The sequence below is a fragment of the Pithys albifrons genome, chromosome 4, assembly GCF_047495875.1.
Source record: "Pithys albifrons albifrons isolate INPA30051 chromosome 4, PitAlb_v1, whole genome shotgun sequence".
NCBI classification, from domain to species: Eukaryota; Metazoa; Chordata; class Aves; order Passeriformes; family Thamnophilidae; genus Pithys; species Pithys albifrons.
In genome coordinates, this window is record NC_092461.1 from 47,368,207 (window position 1) to 47,385,228 (window position 17,022).

Genomic DNA, 17,022 nt, shown 5'->3' on the forward strand with positions numbered 1-17,022 from the left:
TTATTCTCCCGGCCAGTCACTAACATCAGTCCCTCTAGTTTGAGAGCCTAAGAAATGCATGCTTCAAGTTAGCTGTCTTGATTGGGAATTTTTAAAGGCTTTAAGTAAGCCAAGTGTCCACTCCAACTGAAAATCAATGGATTTGGGGCATACACATTCACTGTCTTGGGAAGTGACACTCCAGTTCCCTATTTATGATTGTAAGGCTAACCAGGAGCCTAAGCTATGCCTACATTGTCAGATACGCAGGTCAGAGATGGAACATGGATGAGATTAAGGATTGTGACTCAACCTCTGCTCCAGTGCACACATAAAGTCTCTCAAGCCATTCAGACAGCTGATTATACAATGTGGAGCCTAAATGCATAAATGAGTCAGGCGTTCCTTTTCTCTTAGAAATAGCAAGATTTTCAGGATTTTCAGAAGTATTTAGGTTGCGACCTTGAAGCCCAGCTCCCATATTTGAAAACAACACAGTCACTTATGATCACAAAAGCATTAATGGAACTTTGACACTGAAAGTTTGAACCTCAGTTTACTCAATTAATTGATGATCATCTCCATTTCCATTCAAGAGCACCATTTGCAAGCATCTTACATTAGTAGGTATGACTGCTTTCATGTTTGTAAGAACTCTAACTGAATGGTTCTGGTGCTTTTTGTCTCCTCCTGGATATAAATAATTTTAGGGATGACATTAAGGTATTGCAGTTTCTCAGAAAACAGAAGAGGCTATTGCAGAAAAAACAACAGGTATAAAATTGATGAGCAGCTGAAGGGGACTGGTGCAAAAGCAGGAAGAGCAAGATGTTGGATACAGAATCACAGAATCACAGAAATCATTCAGGTAGGGAAAAACGTTTAAGATCAAGTTCAACCACTAACCCAGCACTGCCACCAATCTCAGCAGAAACTTTGCTGACATTACCACCTTCCATTCCCTCTGGGCATAATTATATCCTTTAGGAAAAAAAAAGATACGGTCAACAAATATATTAAATGAGACATTAATTCAGATCTTGTACCTTCTTTCCTTTGCATAAAAACGTTTCTCATAGCATTTCACTGGCTTAGCAAGGGTAACTGTGTGTCAGCTGCTGCCTTTCAGCCAAACCTACTTCTCTGTTGGAAGGTACTGTCCTCAAGGCAAAGTGGCATAACAGCCTGGGAGAACCATCCCTATTTTCTTCTAAACAGTCACAGTAAGTTGCTAAGAAAGGCTGGTTAAAGTAAGAACAGTCACTTTGCACTGAAGCAGACACAGATATTCATCTATCTGGAGATAAAATTCTGAAAGCTACAACTTCCAAAATGAGATTAGAAGCAATAGTGATTTCTAAAATGATGTCTTAAAGATGTCATTAAAACTGGTACAAAAACTCAGTGAGCTTTTTCATTTGCACCAGATATATTTAAGCATAATTTACTGAGATTCACCCTGATTGTTCAAACCTATGCATATCTGAGCACAAGTATCAAGAATGAAAATATTTTGTTAAAAAACAATTATTTTATAGTGAAAAGTATGGCAAAAATGTTCATACAGAATTATAAAACAAGATATTTATCAATGTCTTGGAAAAGGCAACAGAATGCAGTGTCATCCAGTCTACAGATAGCACCATATTAGGGAAGACCACTTGATATGTGTAAGGGCAGGGCTGCCACCCAGAGTGTTGGACAGGCTGGAGGCATGAGCTGACAGGGACCATATGAAATTCTGCAAGGACAGATACAGAGCCCTGTACTTAGGGAGGGAGAAACTCCTGCGTAGCATAGGCTGGACACTGTGTGGCTCAAAGAGCAGCAAGTTGAGCAGCATGTCCCAGCACAGAGATGGTGAACAGCATCCCAGACATTATTAGCAGGAGCATGGGCAGCAGACAAAGGGAAGGGATCATACTGGTTTATTGAAAAATCATCAGACCCTTCCTGAAATACTACATCCAGTGCTGCAGCCTGCCCTCGACACAAGGACAATGATAAACATTGGAGCGAGTTCAGCTGAGCACTGACCATACTGTCCAGAGAGGTTGTTCATTTGAGTTTCTCAAAAACCATATGAATAAAGCTCTGAGCATCCTGGACTGATCTCACATCTGACCATGCTTTGAGCAGGAGGATGGACTAGATCCCTTCTGAGGTCCCCTCCAACCTGAGTTATCCTGTCATCCTATAAGTCTATGTATAAAGAAGATAATAAATAGAAAGGGATGTGAAATGATGGTTGAAGCTGAGATAATTAAAACATAAACCTGGTACAGTTACAGCAATAAGATAAAAGATTATTTTCAGCTTTAAGGAAACAGCAGGAAGAACACACTTTAAAATTTCTGTTCTGAAAGGTTAGAAAACAATTACATTAAATTCCTCTCAGAAGAGGTACATTCAGTATTTATATACGAGGACTAAAAGCAGCATACAGGAACAAAATATATCCAACTATAAACCTGACTTAGTTGAATTTAAAAATATTGAAATCCAGAAGGGGGCAATAAGCAGATGAGAAAAAAAATCTGAAAAATGAAACACTACTATGCACAGCAAGGCTTGAAAATCAAGAGCACAACATAATATTGCCCACAGGCAATGGAAAATATTGAATCACAAAACAGCAATGGAAGCTGAAGATTTTGAGAAATTTTACCTAAGAAATAAAAAGAACTATACACAGAACTTTACCAGTTCAAAAGAAATAATTGAAATAATGGAAAGAATGTGACTTCAGTACTCACATCACTGGGGACACCTGGAATATGTAAGAAGCTTATTAGCAGCATCCCTATTTCAAAGATTTATTTTCAGAGAGAAATAAGTGGAAAAATAAAATGTAAAAAATAGAAATGAGAGAGAACTCTAGTTCAGTACTCAGGCAACTAAAAACGAACATGGTCATGCTTATATAAGTTAAAGTATGATGAAGTGAAAATGAGAACTAATGGGAATGAAAAAATTTTTGCACTTCAGGAAAGCTTTGATATACTGCCACATTAAAGATAATATGTGCTGACTTTTGATGTGTCATACTTGCAGTAAAATAGAAAGGAAAAATCTAAGAAAGCCTCAGCAGTCAGTTAATTCAGGCTATCTCTGGAAAAAGACTGCTGAGAAACAAATCAACAGACAAGTAAAGCATGAAGTTAACCAGAAATACTCCTAATTCTGTCCTTGCTGCAAAGCAATCACTCAGTCGAAACAAAATTTCTCCATTTACCCCAATCAGTCACTGCTGTACTTCATTAACCATAATAACTTAAAAAAACCAAAAAAATCCCAACAAAACCAACACATTACTAATAATGTTAAAGAATCTAAGATTCTTAAATATTATTCAAAGTTCAGAAGTGTGTTGTGAAATGCTCATATGATCTTTTACAAACAGATTTCTCTGAATTCTTTATACTCACAATCAAAATGCCTCCATATTGACAGACCCCTCCAAAAGATTTACTTAAACACTTTCCTGTTCTCAGCTAGATTGGCTACGAAACCAAATTTATGTACCTAAACAGTACTTTCATCTATTTGAGGACTTCTGAGGAATTCCACTGAATGACATCAGAGATAAAACATGTAATCTTGGTATTCAGTGTTTCTCAATGATATAGCATACCTTATTGAAATACCATGCCTTATTAAAAGTAACTGATTTGCTGAAGCTTAGGAAAAAAATCATTCCGATACACTTGCAAAGACTCTTTGAGATATCAAAAGATGAAGGAAAAAACCCTCTGAAGAAAATGACAGGATCACCTACAGCAGAATGTATTTGGTAGGTAGGTCAGTGCTTTTCTCCTGCCCTCTGACTTGAAAATGTTGGCTTTCCCCTGTAGATGTCTGTCCTCTTCCATATCTGGGGAAGTGCAGAAACTATTTTAATCTAATGGTCTGGACTGCACAGAGAAGAGGAGCTGAGTGATAGCAGACACACTGAAACAGAGAAGGCAAGAAAATGCCACCTGAATTTTTAAGTACTTTACAGAGCAGTGTAAAAAAACTTAAGGCACAGAGCAAGAAGCGCTTTGCAGTATAATAGGATACTTATGTAGGATCACAGTATCTTCCCAAAAGCTGTGCTTCAAAACACAAGCTATGTCTAGTCAAGGGGATCATACAGGATTAATGAGCAGAAATGTAATGGCCTGTGGATACAAACAGTGTGATTGATTACTTCTGGCCTTAGGCCCTGAGAAACTCGGCCTCAGAGCACTTATTTCAGCTTTTTCAGTACATAGTGCAACTATTCCAAAATTAGAAGAAATCATTTCCCCAAACATTTACAGAACACAAAACATTTATTCTATATATAGTTGAGCTTTATTTTTTTTGTTTTATTGTTTTGTTGGGGGTTTTTTTCATTATCCTAACTCTTAAAGGAAGTATACCTTACAAATCAAATCAACAGTTAAAGGTTTACTTTGGCATCTCTTGGAGCTAACTAATTAGTAACTTCTTAAGCAAATAAATGATACAGAAAAATAAATGAACTGATATGTAGTTACTAATGTAAAGACTGATTTATCTGAAATGTAAATGAAATCTTTAACAGCAATTCTTATGCAGTGAAATAAACCTGCCACCTGTTCTTGATCAAAGGTCAGTTCAGTATCAAAAGTTTAATGCATAATTTATTTTACCACTGCAAATCATGACGGCAGCCAACATTATGGCCATTCAGAAGTATTAACTCTGTATTTTTTCAATAATATGGGTTTTTTCAGATACTTGAAAAGTACTTTAGAAATACAGAAGTTAACTTTATATATTTGATTATGATCATTATTTGATCCATCAGCAGTCTTTTACAGCAGCCACGTAGTTGCTAAAGATCTAATACTATTGTCTGTTATGATTACATTTGTAATCCTGTTAATTTAATCTTCTTACACTTCCATTTTTTTCTTTACAAATTAATTACATGATTACTGCTATATGATTTTCATTTGAATCACAGAGTTTCCATTGCAGATGTATTTTTCTTCCAAAATGAGGTTAAATATTTCTGGTTTCAAAACAACAACAACAAAAAAGAATTATGAATTTGTCTCCTCATCCCTTGTTTTTTACCCTCATCTTTCAATCTTTAAAATAAAAACACAATGCTTCAAAATATGCTTTATTTTCATTTTCTTTCTTTTGCTTCTTTTCCTTTTCTACATTTCAAAACATCATATATGTATATTTCTGATGTCATAAGTAAGTGTAGCTTCTGCCCCAAAATCCACATAGTACATTTAATGCAGTGATGTAGCTGTGCTCCATCACTCATTCCCTGTTAGATCATCCACCTCTGCCTGCAGGCAATTCATGACAAACCCTAAATATTGTAATAGTAGAGAAAAAAATTCCTCACATGCTCTCTGTGAGCATGCCAAAGAAATTTATTGATTTTTAAATTAGACAGAAAAAAACTGAACAACCACTTGCCCTGGGTATTTTGCCCTTCTTCACCTTCAGGGCAAAACATACATCTTCAGTTCCTATGATTTCAGGATAAAGAGACATTCCTCTACATCCTTTAGATCACCTTAAAATCTAAGTTCCTTGAAAATCTAAGATGGGGGGGGGGGGGGGGGCACAGGCAGGGGGGAAACTGCTAAAGACTGCTTTTTCTTCTCTAGGCCCAATTGCTGGACAATCAATAATTGATTATTAATTAAGCAGTGGACGTGCCTATGAACAGAAAAACAGAAAACAGCATGTATACAGACAAGACTCAGAGGGAGTAGAACTCAGAGGGAGTAGACCTCAGAGGGACTCAGGTTTTCATTATTTTTCTTTATTTATGAAGGTTTATCAAACCTGATGAAGTTTCTCCCATTCCTTCCGACTTCCCAGGCTCAACTTCACTCCTGACTTCTATCTCCTCTCTCAGGTAGAACAGGAGGATGAGGAATAGGGGTTGGGGTCACTCCATAGCATTTAGTCTCTGCCACTCTGGCTCTAGCATGGGGTTCCTCCCACAGGATCCAGTCCTTCACAAACTGCACCAACAATGATCCTTCCCAAGGGCTGCAGTTCTTCAAAAGCTGCTTCAGTGTTTGTGCATTCAACGGGGCGCAGTCCTTCAGGAATAGACTGCTCCAGCATGAACCCCCTGCAGGGTCACAAGTCTTGCCAGAAGACCTACTCCATCATGGTCTCCTCTCCATGGGCTCTCCATGGGCTTCAGCCTCCTTTAGAACTTGTGCATCTGCTGTGGTATGGGCTCCTCCCCTGGCTGCAGGGTCAACATCTGCTGCATCGTGGTTCCTCATGGGCTAAATGAGGACAACTTGCTTCCCTCTGGTCTTCTCCACAGGCTTCAAGGAACCTCTGCTCTGGCATCTGGACCACCTCCTCTCCCTCCTTCTTCACTGATCTTGGTGTCTGCAGAGTTGTTCCTCTCTTTTGCTTATTTTTCTTTTCCTCTCACTTCTGTCTTACTGGTGTCACAAGATTTGTTTACCCTATCTTATAACTGTTATTACAGTGTCCATATCACTGTTGGGATCAGTTTTGAGAAGCAGCACGTCCACCTTGGAACATCTGGAACTAGCCCTGTGAGACATTGGGATGGCTTCTGATGTCTTCTCAGACAAGTCACCCCTGCAGCTACCCCACAATGAAATCTTTGGAGTCTTCCTTCCTTCTGATTACAAGTTATTTGAGAAACTGTGTATCAGACTTCTATGTATCATTTTCTATGCTGCAGACAAAATGTAACATTGTTATATAATTTACAGCCATAGAGCGAGGACTTCACGGATTGTAAGTAATTCCACATAAATAAAGATGTAGAGATAAAACAATTCCTGGGACCAAACCTGATGAATTGCTCTTTCCTGAACTCTTTTGCACTATTAAAAATGTAGTGGTACAGCTAAGTTCAGTATTTCACAAGCATTGTGTTTTAACAGATAAATGCTCTCTCTCCTCAGAATAAAATAATGTCATCTAAACGTGACCAACAGCAGGGAACAGAATAATACAGACCTGAGCCTCTAGTCAGCCAAAACAAAGGCAGAAACCTTTGGAGGAACGAGAAATGGAGATGAGGTTTGGCTGTAGTTACCTGAACTAATGCAAAAGGGAGTAGAGTATGACTTCAATAGATAAAGCAGAAAATGTCAAGCACAAGAGGTTATTAGCTATCATCATAAAAAGAGGCATTACAGGGGTGGTTGTGCCTGATTACAGATGCTAGAGACAACTGTAACAGATTTTTCCTAAGAATATATAGATTATATTTTTCAAATTTTAACTTTGAAATTAATGCTATGGTAATGACTTTAACTACAGTTCCAGTGAATTTTTTTTATATCTCAGTTAGATATTACTTAACTGTACAGAATGCTTTAAAATAGTGATTCCAATATATCTATTCTTATTAAAGAGGCACTCAAACACTTTCACTTAATCTTGCCTGTTTTATTCCAAAAAAAGAAAACAAAAAGAGAATGATATTTATTCAATACAATGTGAAGTGTATTTGTGCTTAGTCATTAGCTGGTTGATGATGATATCCCAACATATGATAATGCAGATTTTCCTAACTATATTTAAAAAGCTCTTTTCAGTTCATTTACTAAAAGTCTCCCCTAATCAGCTGTCAAGTCTATCTATTTATTCCTATGTTATCAACACAAAAATATTCCTTTCATTTATCACTATGATTGTCCCACTGCCGTTCATTTAATGACATTAATGGTTTTTGTCCTATCTTTTGAAAGCCAAAAATATAGAAATGACAATATACAATACCTACAGTACCTTATTTTCCTTTCACAATTTATATATACCCAGTTTTGCTGCTTTCTACTTCTGCTCCTTTTCAAAAAGAAAGCCGACTATACAAAGGTTTTGCCACTCTCAACCCAAAATTTTGGCCCACATCTGTGTAAACTAGTGAACAAGTTTTTTAGATCCAGGGTTACACTTCCAGTTTGGTAAATAACTAAAGTGTTCCAAATCTTGGCACTATGCAGATTTCACACACATCCCAAGCACATCAGATTTATCAAAACAGAAAAGAATCACACATGACTGTGGTCCCTAATGGTGATTCTTCATTAATTTCTCTCCCACATCCCATTCTGAAGAACCCTGGCTGGAGCAGCAGTTCTAACTTGCTGCTCCTAAGGATCAACAGATCAAGTCCTACTGTTTTTCTTTCTGAGCAGAAGTTAAAAAATTAACTCTCACGAAGACACCATTCTTAGAAGACAAATTTTACAAAGTCAGCAAAAACTAAAGAGAAAAAGATACTCCAAAACTAAAACCAGCCAAAGAAATGCTCAACTATGTTAAGGCTCTGTTTGGCAGACGGGTAGAACAAAGAATCAGTGGATCACAGGGGTGTCAGAAATTTAGTGAACATAGAAGAGAACTAAACAGCTAAAGTGTTCTGGAGACTACTTATTTATAATCTTTGCCCAAAGCAAAATATGATGTCTTTAAGCCATTTCTAATGTATATTGGCCTAACTGTAACCTGTTCTTAAAAACCTCAAAGGATGGAGATCGTACAACCTGAAATTGTAAACATTAGATATTTGCTCCTGAAAATATTCTTTGCCATAACTCTAGTTTATTATTCATTACATTCCCAGCAGACACAAATTAAAATTCTTTATCTTCCTTCTCACAAAAGCATTTCACATATTTGAGTGTTTTCCCATTTCTCCCCACTGTGTCTCTTTTATAGGCCAAACATCAACTCAATTCAATTTTTCCTAAAGATCATGTTTTCTAGATATTTGATCACCCTTTATATTTTAAACTGTGGATGCCCAGAACTGCAGATAGTATCCAATGCAGACTGAGTAAAATAGGAATTATTTATTATCTTGCATATGCCAATGTCAGGTCTACATTCCAGTTTGGTATACTCTTTTTTTCTTCTTCCTCATCAGTCTACATCAGTAGCTCACATTCAGTTTGCTGTTCTTCTCTCAGGATTTTCTCCTAGTGTTCCTACACAGCTAATCATTCCCTGCCTCATATTTTGTGAACTCTGGGAACTCAGCAATATATTACACTTCTCAAAAACAATTTATTAGTGAGTCCTGCGACTGCCTCAGTCAGGTTTAGTGTGAAAATCATTCATTTCATATGAGTTAAGGATGGACTAATAAAAATAACAAAATACCTAGTCCATCAATTATCTGTGGGGATAAAATAGAAAAAAGGCAGTCTGAATGAACCATGTTTTACCACCATTACCATGCTCACTGTCATGCAGAAGTGTAGGAAATACTGCACTGCTGTTAACCCTTGATGCCCTCAGGCCAAGAGCTGGTAAGAACCAACCAAGTTAGAGAATAACAGATTGAAGTGATTTCCTCATTTCTTTCAGTTTCAGGTAAGTTGTAAAAATCACCTAGAATGCAAGATGTTCCTGTACATTTTCTTCACATCTCCTTTGGTCTCTTAACTCTTCTGGCCTTGAGTTTACTTCTTTCATCACCCTCTCCTCAGTCTCCTCTTCTCCAGGCTGAACAAGCCAAGTGATCTTAGTCACTCTTTGTCCCTCTTGACCTTTCACCATCTTCAAAGCCCTCATATTCTTCTTTTGGCACCCAAAGTGGAGCAGGACCATCACCTCCCCCAGTTGTCCAGCTATGCAGTACACTGTTCACTTCCTCATTTTTGTGCATTCGTCTCATTTTTAACTTCATAGACAGGGTCTGACTCACAGAGTAGCAAAAACAGTAACACACAGCATCCCAGTGAATCTTCTCATTTCTCTGACAGTTAACAAAGAAGGTTACATAAAAACCTGTCTGTAGCTCTAAAAGGTGGGAGAACAGACTTGTTAATGGTAAAGTTTGTTTGTGCTGCTTTTGGCTGGCATAATGTCAATTTTCTCCATAGTAATTGGTATGGAGCTGTGTTGTGTATCTCTGCAGAAAACACTGTTGATAATTCAGGGATGTTTTTGTTATTGCTAAGCAGTGCTTACACAGCATCAAGGCCTTTCCTGCTTCTCAGCCCACCTCAGCACAGGCAAGACACAAGAAGCTGGGAGGAGACACAGCTGGGACAGCAATGTCAACTGACCAAAGCGACATCCCACACCTTTTTCCCACATCACTTTTTCCAGATTCTAAATACTGGAATCTTCTCTTTGGACAATGGCATACATGTCCAAGTCACTAACCTGTAAGAACTAGCAACTTCAATAAAGTCAGACTCAACTACAGGTTTTGTAAGAAAGACACAAACAATAAATAGGCCATCCTGCTTGCCTTTGCACCCTGACCAAGTAGATATGTCTGTTGCATAGGAATATCTTAAAGGTTTTAAATCAGCTCATTAGATGGAATCAGGCAAAAGCCCAGTGTAGCTTTGTTGTAACAAAAACATAAAACTAGAGATCAGGAAATTATTGTTGTAGGATAACTGAAATGACTCTAAGATTTTTTTCACCCTCAATATCCATTGTCCCTCTGTTGAGAGAGACAATGTCATAGCAGTGTTCAGTAAAAAAAAAAAAAAAAAAAAAAAAAAAAAAAAAAAAACCCAGTATTTAACAACTAAAGAATGTAACAACAGCTGAAGAATTTTGCAAAATCTTTATAATCAGAATGCTACGGTTTGCATCACAAACTTTACAAGACACCAGTCAAACCAAAAGCTAAATGTAAAATAAATAAAAATTAAGCATCAGACAACTAAAACAGAAGTAAATTGACCTTTAGAAATACTTTGAGATTCCAAATGCATCAAGAATTGATAAAACTACTACTGCAATTAACAAAACACATGAAAAGAATATTCCTACAAGAAGATAAATGCAGCATTCTTGGGATAATTTTGCCTGAGAAAAGAAATCAAAGTCTGAACAATAAGAAGTCTTGATCAGTCTTATTTATGAGGAGCTTGGAAACCATACACAAGTCAGATGTCGAAATACATTTTTTCAAGCCTTGGGAAAAAAAAATAAAATAACCAAAGTGTGTAGAGAAGACTAAACAAACATTTTCCCTCCACTTGTCCTAACTTGCAGTTTCTTCTACCTGTTAACAAAATGACTTTTGTTAGTTGGTTACTTTGTACACAGCAATAGAGTAACACTTTTCCTTTTTATAAGATTATTTTTTCTTATTCTTTATTTCATCAGGTAAGTAACAAAACTGAGGATCAATTTATTCTTAAGATCTTTCATATAGGTCTGCTGGGATGCACAGTCAGAAACTCAGAAGGGAAGTCAGGAAGGATGTCATTGCCCTTGGGTAGCCAGCATTCATCACAACAGGCAGCCTTTATTGTCCATTGCGCTATAATAGTTTCTCAGTAGGGAAGGCAGCATGTAGTACCATGATGATGTGCAAGATAATGCCTAAAAACACAAAAATGTTTGAGAGTCAGCTACGAGTGAGTGTTTACAATGGCAGTGGAAGCAAAGAAAAGGCAGAAAAACCTGGTTCTCAGTTCTGAACACTGGTAAACATTTTTCATTCTGTATCACATTTACGGAAACAAAACAAATATCTTTCCATTAGGTGGGTTTTATTTGGTCATCACTCATTTACTTCTCTTCTGCAGTTCTCTCCTTAACTCTGCCATTTATGATATCTTGTTTTCCAAAAAACAGATACTGAATCTAACCAGGAAACAGTTATGCCTTTAATACTGCAAACTGTTTCCTAGTTCCTTGTATGATAGGCAGATCAATCATCGCTGTTGCTGAATTTCTATTTAACATACTTAGAATGGCTGGAGAAGCTGAACTAAAATCACAGAATCATAAAATGGTTTGAGTTGGAAAGGACTTTAAAGACCATCTAGTTCCAACCCCCCAGCCATAGGCATAAATACTTTCCACTAGACCAGTTTGCTCACAGCCCCATCCAGCCTGGCCTTGAACACTTCCAGCAACGGGGCATCCACAACTTCTCTGGACAACCTGTTCTAGTGCTTTATCACCCTCACAGTAAAGAATTTCTTCCTAATATCTAATCTAAACCTACTCTCTTTCAGTTTGAAGCCATTAAAGTCAATCATAGTCATTAAAATTAGCTAAGAAAAAGAGACAACAAAAAGATTTACAGCTGACAATTTTTTACAGAAAAATGGGTCATTCATATTCACAGTCTTTCAGTGAATATTGGGCAGCAGTAGAGCACATTAAGCCAAATTGCAACTGACTGAAAATTTTCCATCAGAGTCACCAGCAAGGTGCCCTGCACATGTGTATGTGTGTGCACACGTGCATGTGGGTGAAAAAGGTAGTGGTTTGCAAGATGCTGTTCTCCTATTTCTCACTAAAGCTCCTTCAGATTACCTTGATTTTAAAACTCACTTTTACAGATTTGCTCCTAATTATTTAAGTAGTTCTACTCACTTCGATGAACTCAGTTGTTATTTAGTATGACTTAAAATAGCTGCAGTTGGCATTCTACCACACTGCGTAACGACAGCTTCAGTAAAGGACTAAAGCACCTGAAGGCAAGATCGAAAATACCTTCTTTGATGAATTCACATCCAGAAGTCCCAGTCAGCTTTTCCAGTGATGCAAGGCTACACTGATGTCAGGGATGAGAGACGCATGAAGCACACACAGCAAGTAGGTGAGAGACAGATGCTTCAGTCTCCCATAGAACTACACAGTTAGGCCTTACAGAGTATCTGCCCACTAATTGCAAGAAGAAATATGCCAGGACATGACGTGCTGTATGTCACCTTCACAGTGGTGGAATACTCTACGTATCAGGGCCTAGTCTTTTTCTTTGAGAAGATGCAGGAGTCCATTAAGTGTAAAGAAATAGAGCAGCTCCTGCAAGACTGTGAGAGACTTCACAAATCAATGAATATAAAATCAATTAGAAGTTCTTCAAAGAAAGATGTTACCATCTGCTGTTTGGTCAGCTTCAGGTACACTATTGTTTTAAAAAAAGAAGCAAGAGTAAATTGATTACTTTTCTGCTCATGGTGGGAATCGGCTGCACTTCTGAATAACGCACACTGTCTTGCTACTTGTTTCTGGATTTGACATTTTTAATTCAAGAGGTGAAAAGGTCATGTAAAAGGAAAATTAGTTTCTACAGAGCAGTAGTTACATCCACAGTCCCCATTACATTCTCACTCTGCAGCTAGGATACATGGATCAAGCACTGATACCCTGAATGGGCATGCAATATGAAAAGCCCTCCAGGCACACAAATTCCCATTCAAAATGCAATAGGAATATGATCACCGCACTGCAGAACTGAAGCACTGTTGACACAAGAACAGATAGGATTGACAGGACATTAACTAGATTTAGGAAAATGCAAAAAGTCTTAGTCTGTGAAATCTGGTCCTATTTTCTTGATAAAATTGCAACAGTATTACCCTACCTGACACCTTTTTGGTCAGCCTAATCTCAAAAAGGTGTGCAAGCAAACTTCCAAGGATGAGAGGTCTCTGATATTCCCATTAGCAAATTCTGTTTGGCGTTTTTTGTGTGAGAAATGGAAAATACAAGCCACTGGATTAAAAAACATTACTGTTGTGGCATATAAAATATTAATAATTTTAATTCTTTTCAAGCACTTTATTAGAAAACAAATCTTCATGATGCTGCTTCAGTCTTGAAGATGTTTTGCTTTCATGCAATTATACTATAGTCATATTGGCTCTCAAGACAGTTTCTGCTGAGAAACCCAATTAACACTTAGTACTTTAAAGAGAGAGAATTTAAGAGTTTGGTGTTCATCTTTTCTTAGCCAGCTAAATGATGAACACAATTTATTTTCCATAACAAAAACAAGAATAGCAAAGTAATAAAAAGAGACAACAGGTCCAGCAAGGGAAACCTTAAATACAGCTTGTTATTAATCAATTTATTTCACACCGTGGTTTCTAAGCAGCACAACTGTATGTCTACTGTGTGCCCATAAAAATAATGGGAGTGAAAACCTGCATGCTCTAATTCTTAAAGGATGCCGATCACTGAGGATTAAAAGCATTGCATAAGACCATGAAAACAGCACTAGGTCCTCAGCTATGGGATAATTAAGGTATTTGAGAAATCTGTGGAGAAAGATCTGGCTTCCATTTTCATTTGTGCAATTTAGGTAATGGGGGAAATGTATTATGCTTTTCTAAAGCTATAGTGATCAAGCACATCCACAATGAACAAGGTCAACAACTGTATCTGTTTACAAACAGTCAGATTACGAATCTGCTAACTTGAGATCCTGAAAGCTCCTTACTAAGTCAGATTAACATGGAGTTTCTGTTTATCATCCTGACATAGCTAAAGAATTTCACATCCAAAGAATACAAATGGCTCCCTGTTTTTTGACACTCCAAACTTCATTATGAGCTGCCTGTCCATTTCCTGAATTTACAATAGAATGTGTCCAGTATTGCCAAACAAACTATATAGGAATCACAACTTGTCTCTCCGGGTGTATCAACTACAGTTTCATCTGCTGGCAAAATGGATTTCCAAAGGTTGAAAAAATAGTTATTATATGTTATCAATAACTTAGACCTTCAGAATACGTATGTATTCAAACCAGAATCAAAAACTCTTTGGCCAGCAATGAATGAACTCTCCTTTTAAATGCTTAAATTTAGTGGGGCACATACCCCACTTACGGGGGTTTATGGTGATTTTCATTTTAAGTGGCTCAGGACTAAGTATATGTAGCAAATTGCAGTGAGACAAGTAGACTGCCTGGATTGCCCTGTCTGTCACCCCACCACAGTGTATTAAAATGGGCCTGCCCTTCTGGGAAGCAGAACTACAGTTTGGAAGCAAATTTGCTTCCATCAGGAGTCCCATTTTGCAGTGAATGCTGTTTTTCACAGCTCTAAATATGGTTTATAGAACTGACATCCTTCCTTTCACTGAGATTAAATTAAGGGGGCAGAAGATGACAGAAATGAACACTCAGTATTATACATAAATAGAACTTGAGAAAAATGTTAGTTTACATATTTTGGCTTTTAATAAACTAAATATAAATTACTTTAAGCCTTTAGTTTATTCCTCGGTTAGAGAATGTAAACCACCATTGCTCAAGTCATGCTGGTTTATAAGCACACACACACAGGAAAGAAAACAGAAATATTGGTACATATGTTTAGGAAAATTAACTACAGTTGAACAAAGTGGCCCAGATGGCAAGTGGTGGTACCTGCATGCATTCTGCAACCCTGGTGGCAGAAGCACGCTCTGGGTCCACACCTTCTCCCAGAGGCCCCTGCTAGCAGGCATCCCTGCCAGAAATTACAGTTTCCCAGCAGGGCGTGGGCAAACTCTGGAAAATAGGAGCAGGAGCACACTGTATCATCTCCCATGAGACCATGATAAAAGAGGGCAAGTCACTCACCGAGTCAACTGAGTATCAGATTTTGTCTGTGATTCAGTTTATCTTTTGTATTATATTTTTACTGACTGCTCTATGTCTGTGACATCACTATTGTATTTTGCAATAGCCAAATGCAGGTAAAGGCAAGAAGAGATCATTCTTTCTGCAAAAACAGTCTTACCTTTTCTCTTTTTCACTAAATAGTTTAAAAATGAAAATAACTGTCTCCAAGATGTTGCCTTATCTCAACCCTACCTTTTTCCCTAGTTTTCTTCCCCATATGTAAGGATGCTGCTGGGAATTTTTTATTCATTAGAAAAAAGATCAAGACTAATCTAGCAACAGTAGTAAAAGCTATTCCCTCCAAGAATAGTTCACACTGATCTTCTGTTATATGACAGAGATTTTAAATACTTTGAAAAATTGCTCACAAAAGGCTGACTCTAAATTGCCACCTTTCAGTTGCATATGGAAGAGTCACACAATACTTCATCTGACAACTAAACCACAATTTCAAAAAAAAAAAAAAATTAAGCCTTCCCATTCAAATTAAACTATTATTTCCAAGTAGTATGTGCAATAAAACCTAAAAATTTTGCAAGAAATCTAGGTTAAAGCATTTTTTTAGACTTTATGGAAGAAGAAAAAGTTGAGAAAATAGAAGAATCCACACAAAAATACACATTTGAAAGGGAGCCAAAGTCACAGAAACACTCAAGACATGTTATATGACATAGGACATGGAACACTCTAAAATTTTGTGTACATACCTAAACACACTAAAAAACATTTCCAAAGGAGTCACTATTTAACATACCACTGGTCAACTCAGTTCCTCTTCAAAACAAGTAACTTCAAAACAAGCTGCACAAAAATAAGGGTTTGGATTAATATCTTCTCCAAATGGAGTTTTCAACTTAATGAATAACAAGTAGCATGAAATCTTGCAGCGAAAATTATACCCGCTCAATTCTGAACAGAAGAAGTAGCACAGAGACAAACAGAACACTTCAGGTTGCACTAAGCACCCTAAATACATGCTCCTTCTAAAATAGTCTTTATCCTAAGCACTTGGAAGGACATTGCATGATGAATGACTCAAGATATTAACACCAGATCATTCATTAAAAAACAGACTACAGAATTTCTAAGGCAATGTGGCATGACAAAGCCTGAGCTGTATGAAAAGAAAAAACCCTATCAAACTTCCTAACAAAAGCCTGTAAAATCAGTTCAGGGCTTATCCTGTACACAGAAATTTGTTTCACTCAAAGAGAACAAGCAGACCAATTCCACAGCAGGTAGCTTCTTGACTAAGAAAATAGATGTCATAAAGTCACTCTTAAGAAGAATTAAAATGTAAAGCAAATTAAAATTCACCACTTCAGTAATGAAGCAGCACACAGGTTTATTTTGCCAAATGACAGATTTTGTAGAAAATATTTCAATCACACTGACAAGGAAGTAATTGAGTAAGAACTATAGCCCTTTGAAAAGTAGGAGGCATGAGATTCACATTTAGACACTCAGAGAATTTAACATCCTAACTAGAGAAATTCAAAAGCAGGCTATATGGATTCCAAAAGAATCAATGTAAAACATCTCACTGGAAAAATGCTCAATGTTATCTTGCTTCTAAAGTCTACCAACTTTGTGGCCAAACACCTAAGAATGACTCTGCTTTTAATTTTTCTATAACATGTACACAAACAAAAAGAAAGTGACAGAATTGAATT

General features: G+C 37.1%; 1 protein-coding gene across 7 annotated transcripts in view; it reads right to left on the minus strand.

The window, feature by feature from the left end:
* Positions 1-17,022, minus strand: part of OXR1 (oxidation resistance 1) — a 263,783-nt gene that overhangs the window by 230,488 nt on the left and 16,273 nt on the right. The window contains exon 1 of one of the 7 annotated variants that reach the window (XM_071553986.1): positions 3,758-3,851. The exons of the other annotated variants lie outside the window; for them this stretch is intronic. Coding sequence (XP_071410087.1) covers positions 3,758-3,851 — 94 coding nt within the window. Of the gene's footprint in view, positions 1-3,757; positions 3,852-17,022 lie in introns of those variants that run through there. 7 annotated transcript variants of the gene reach the window in all.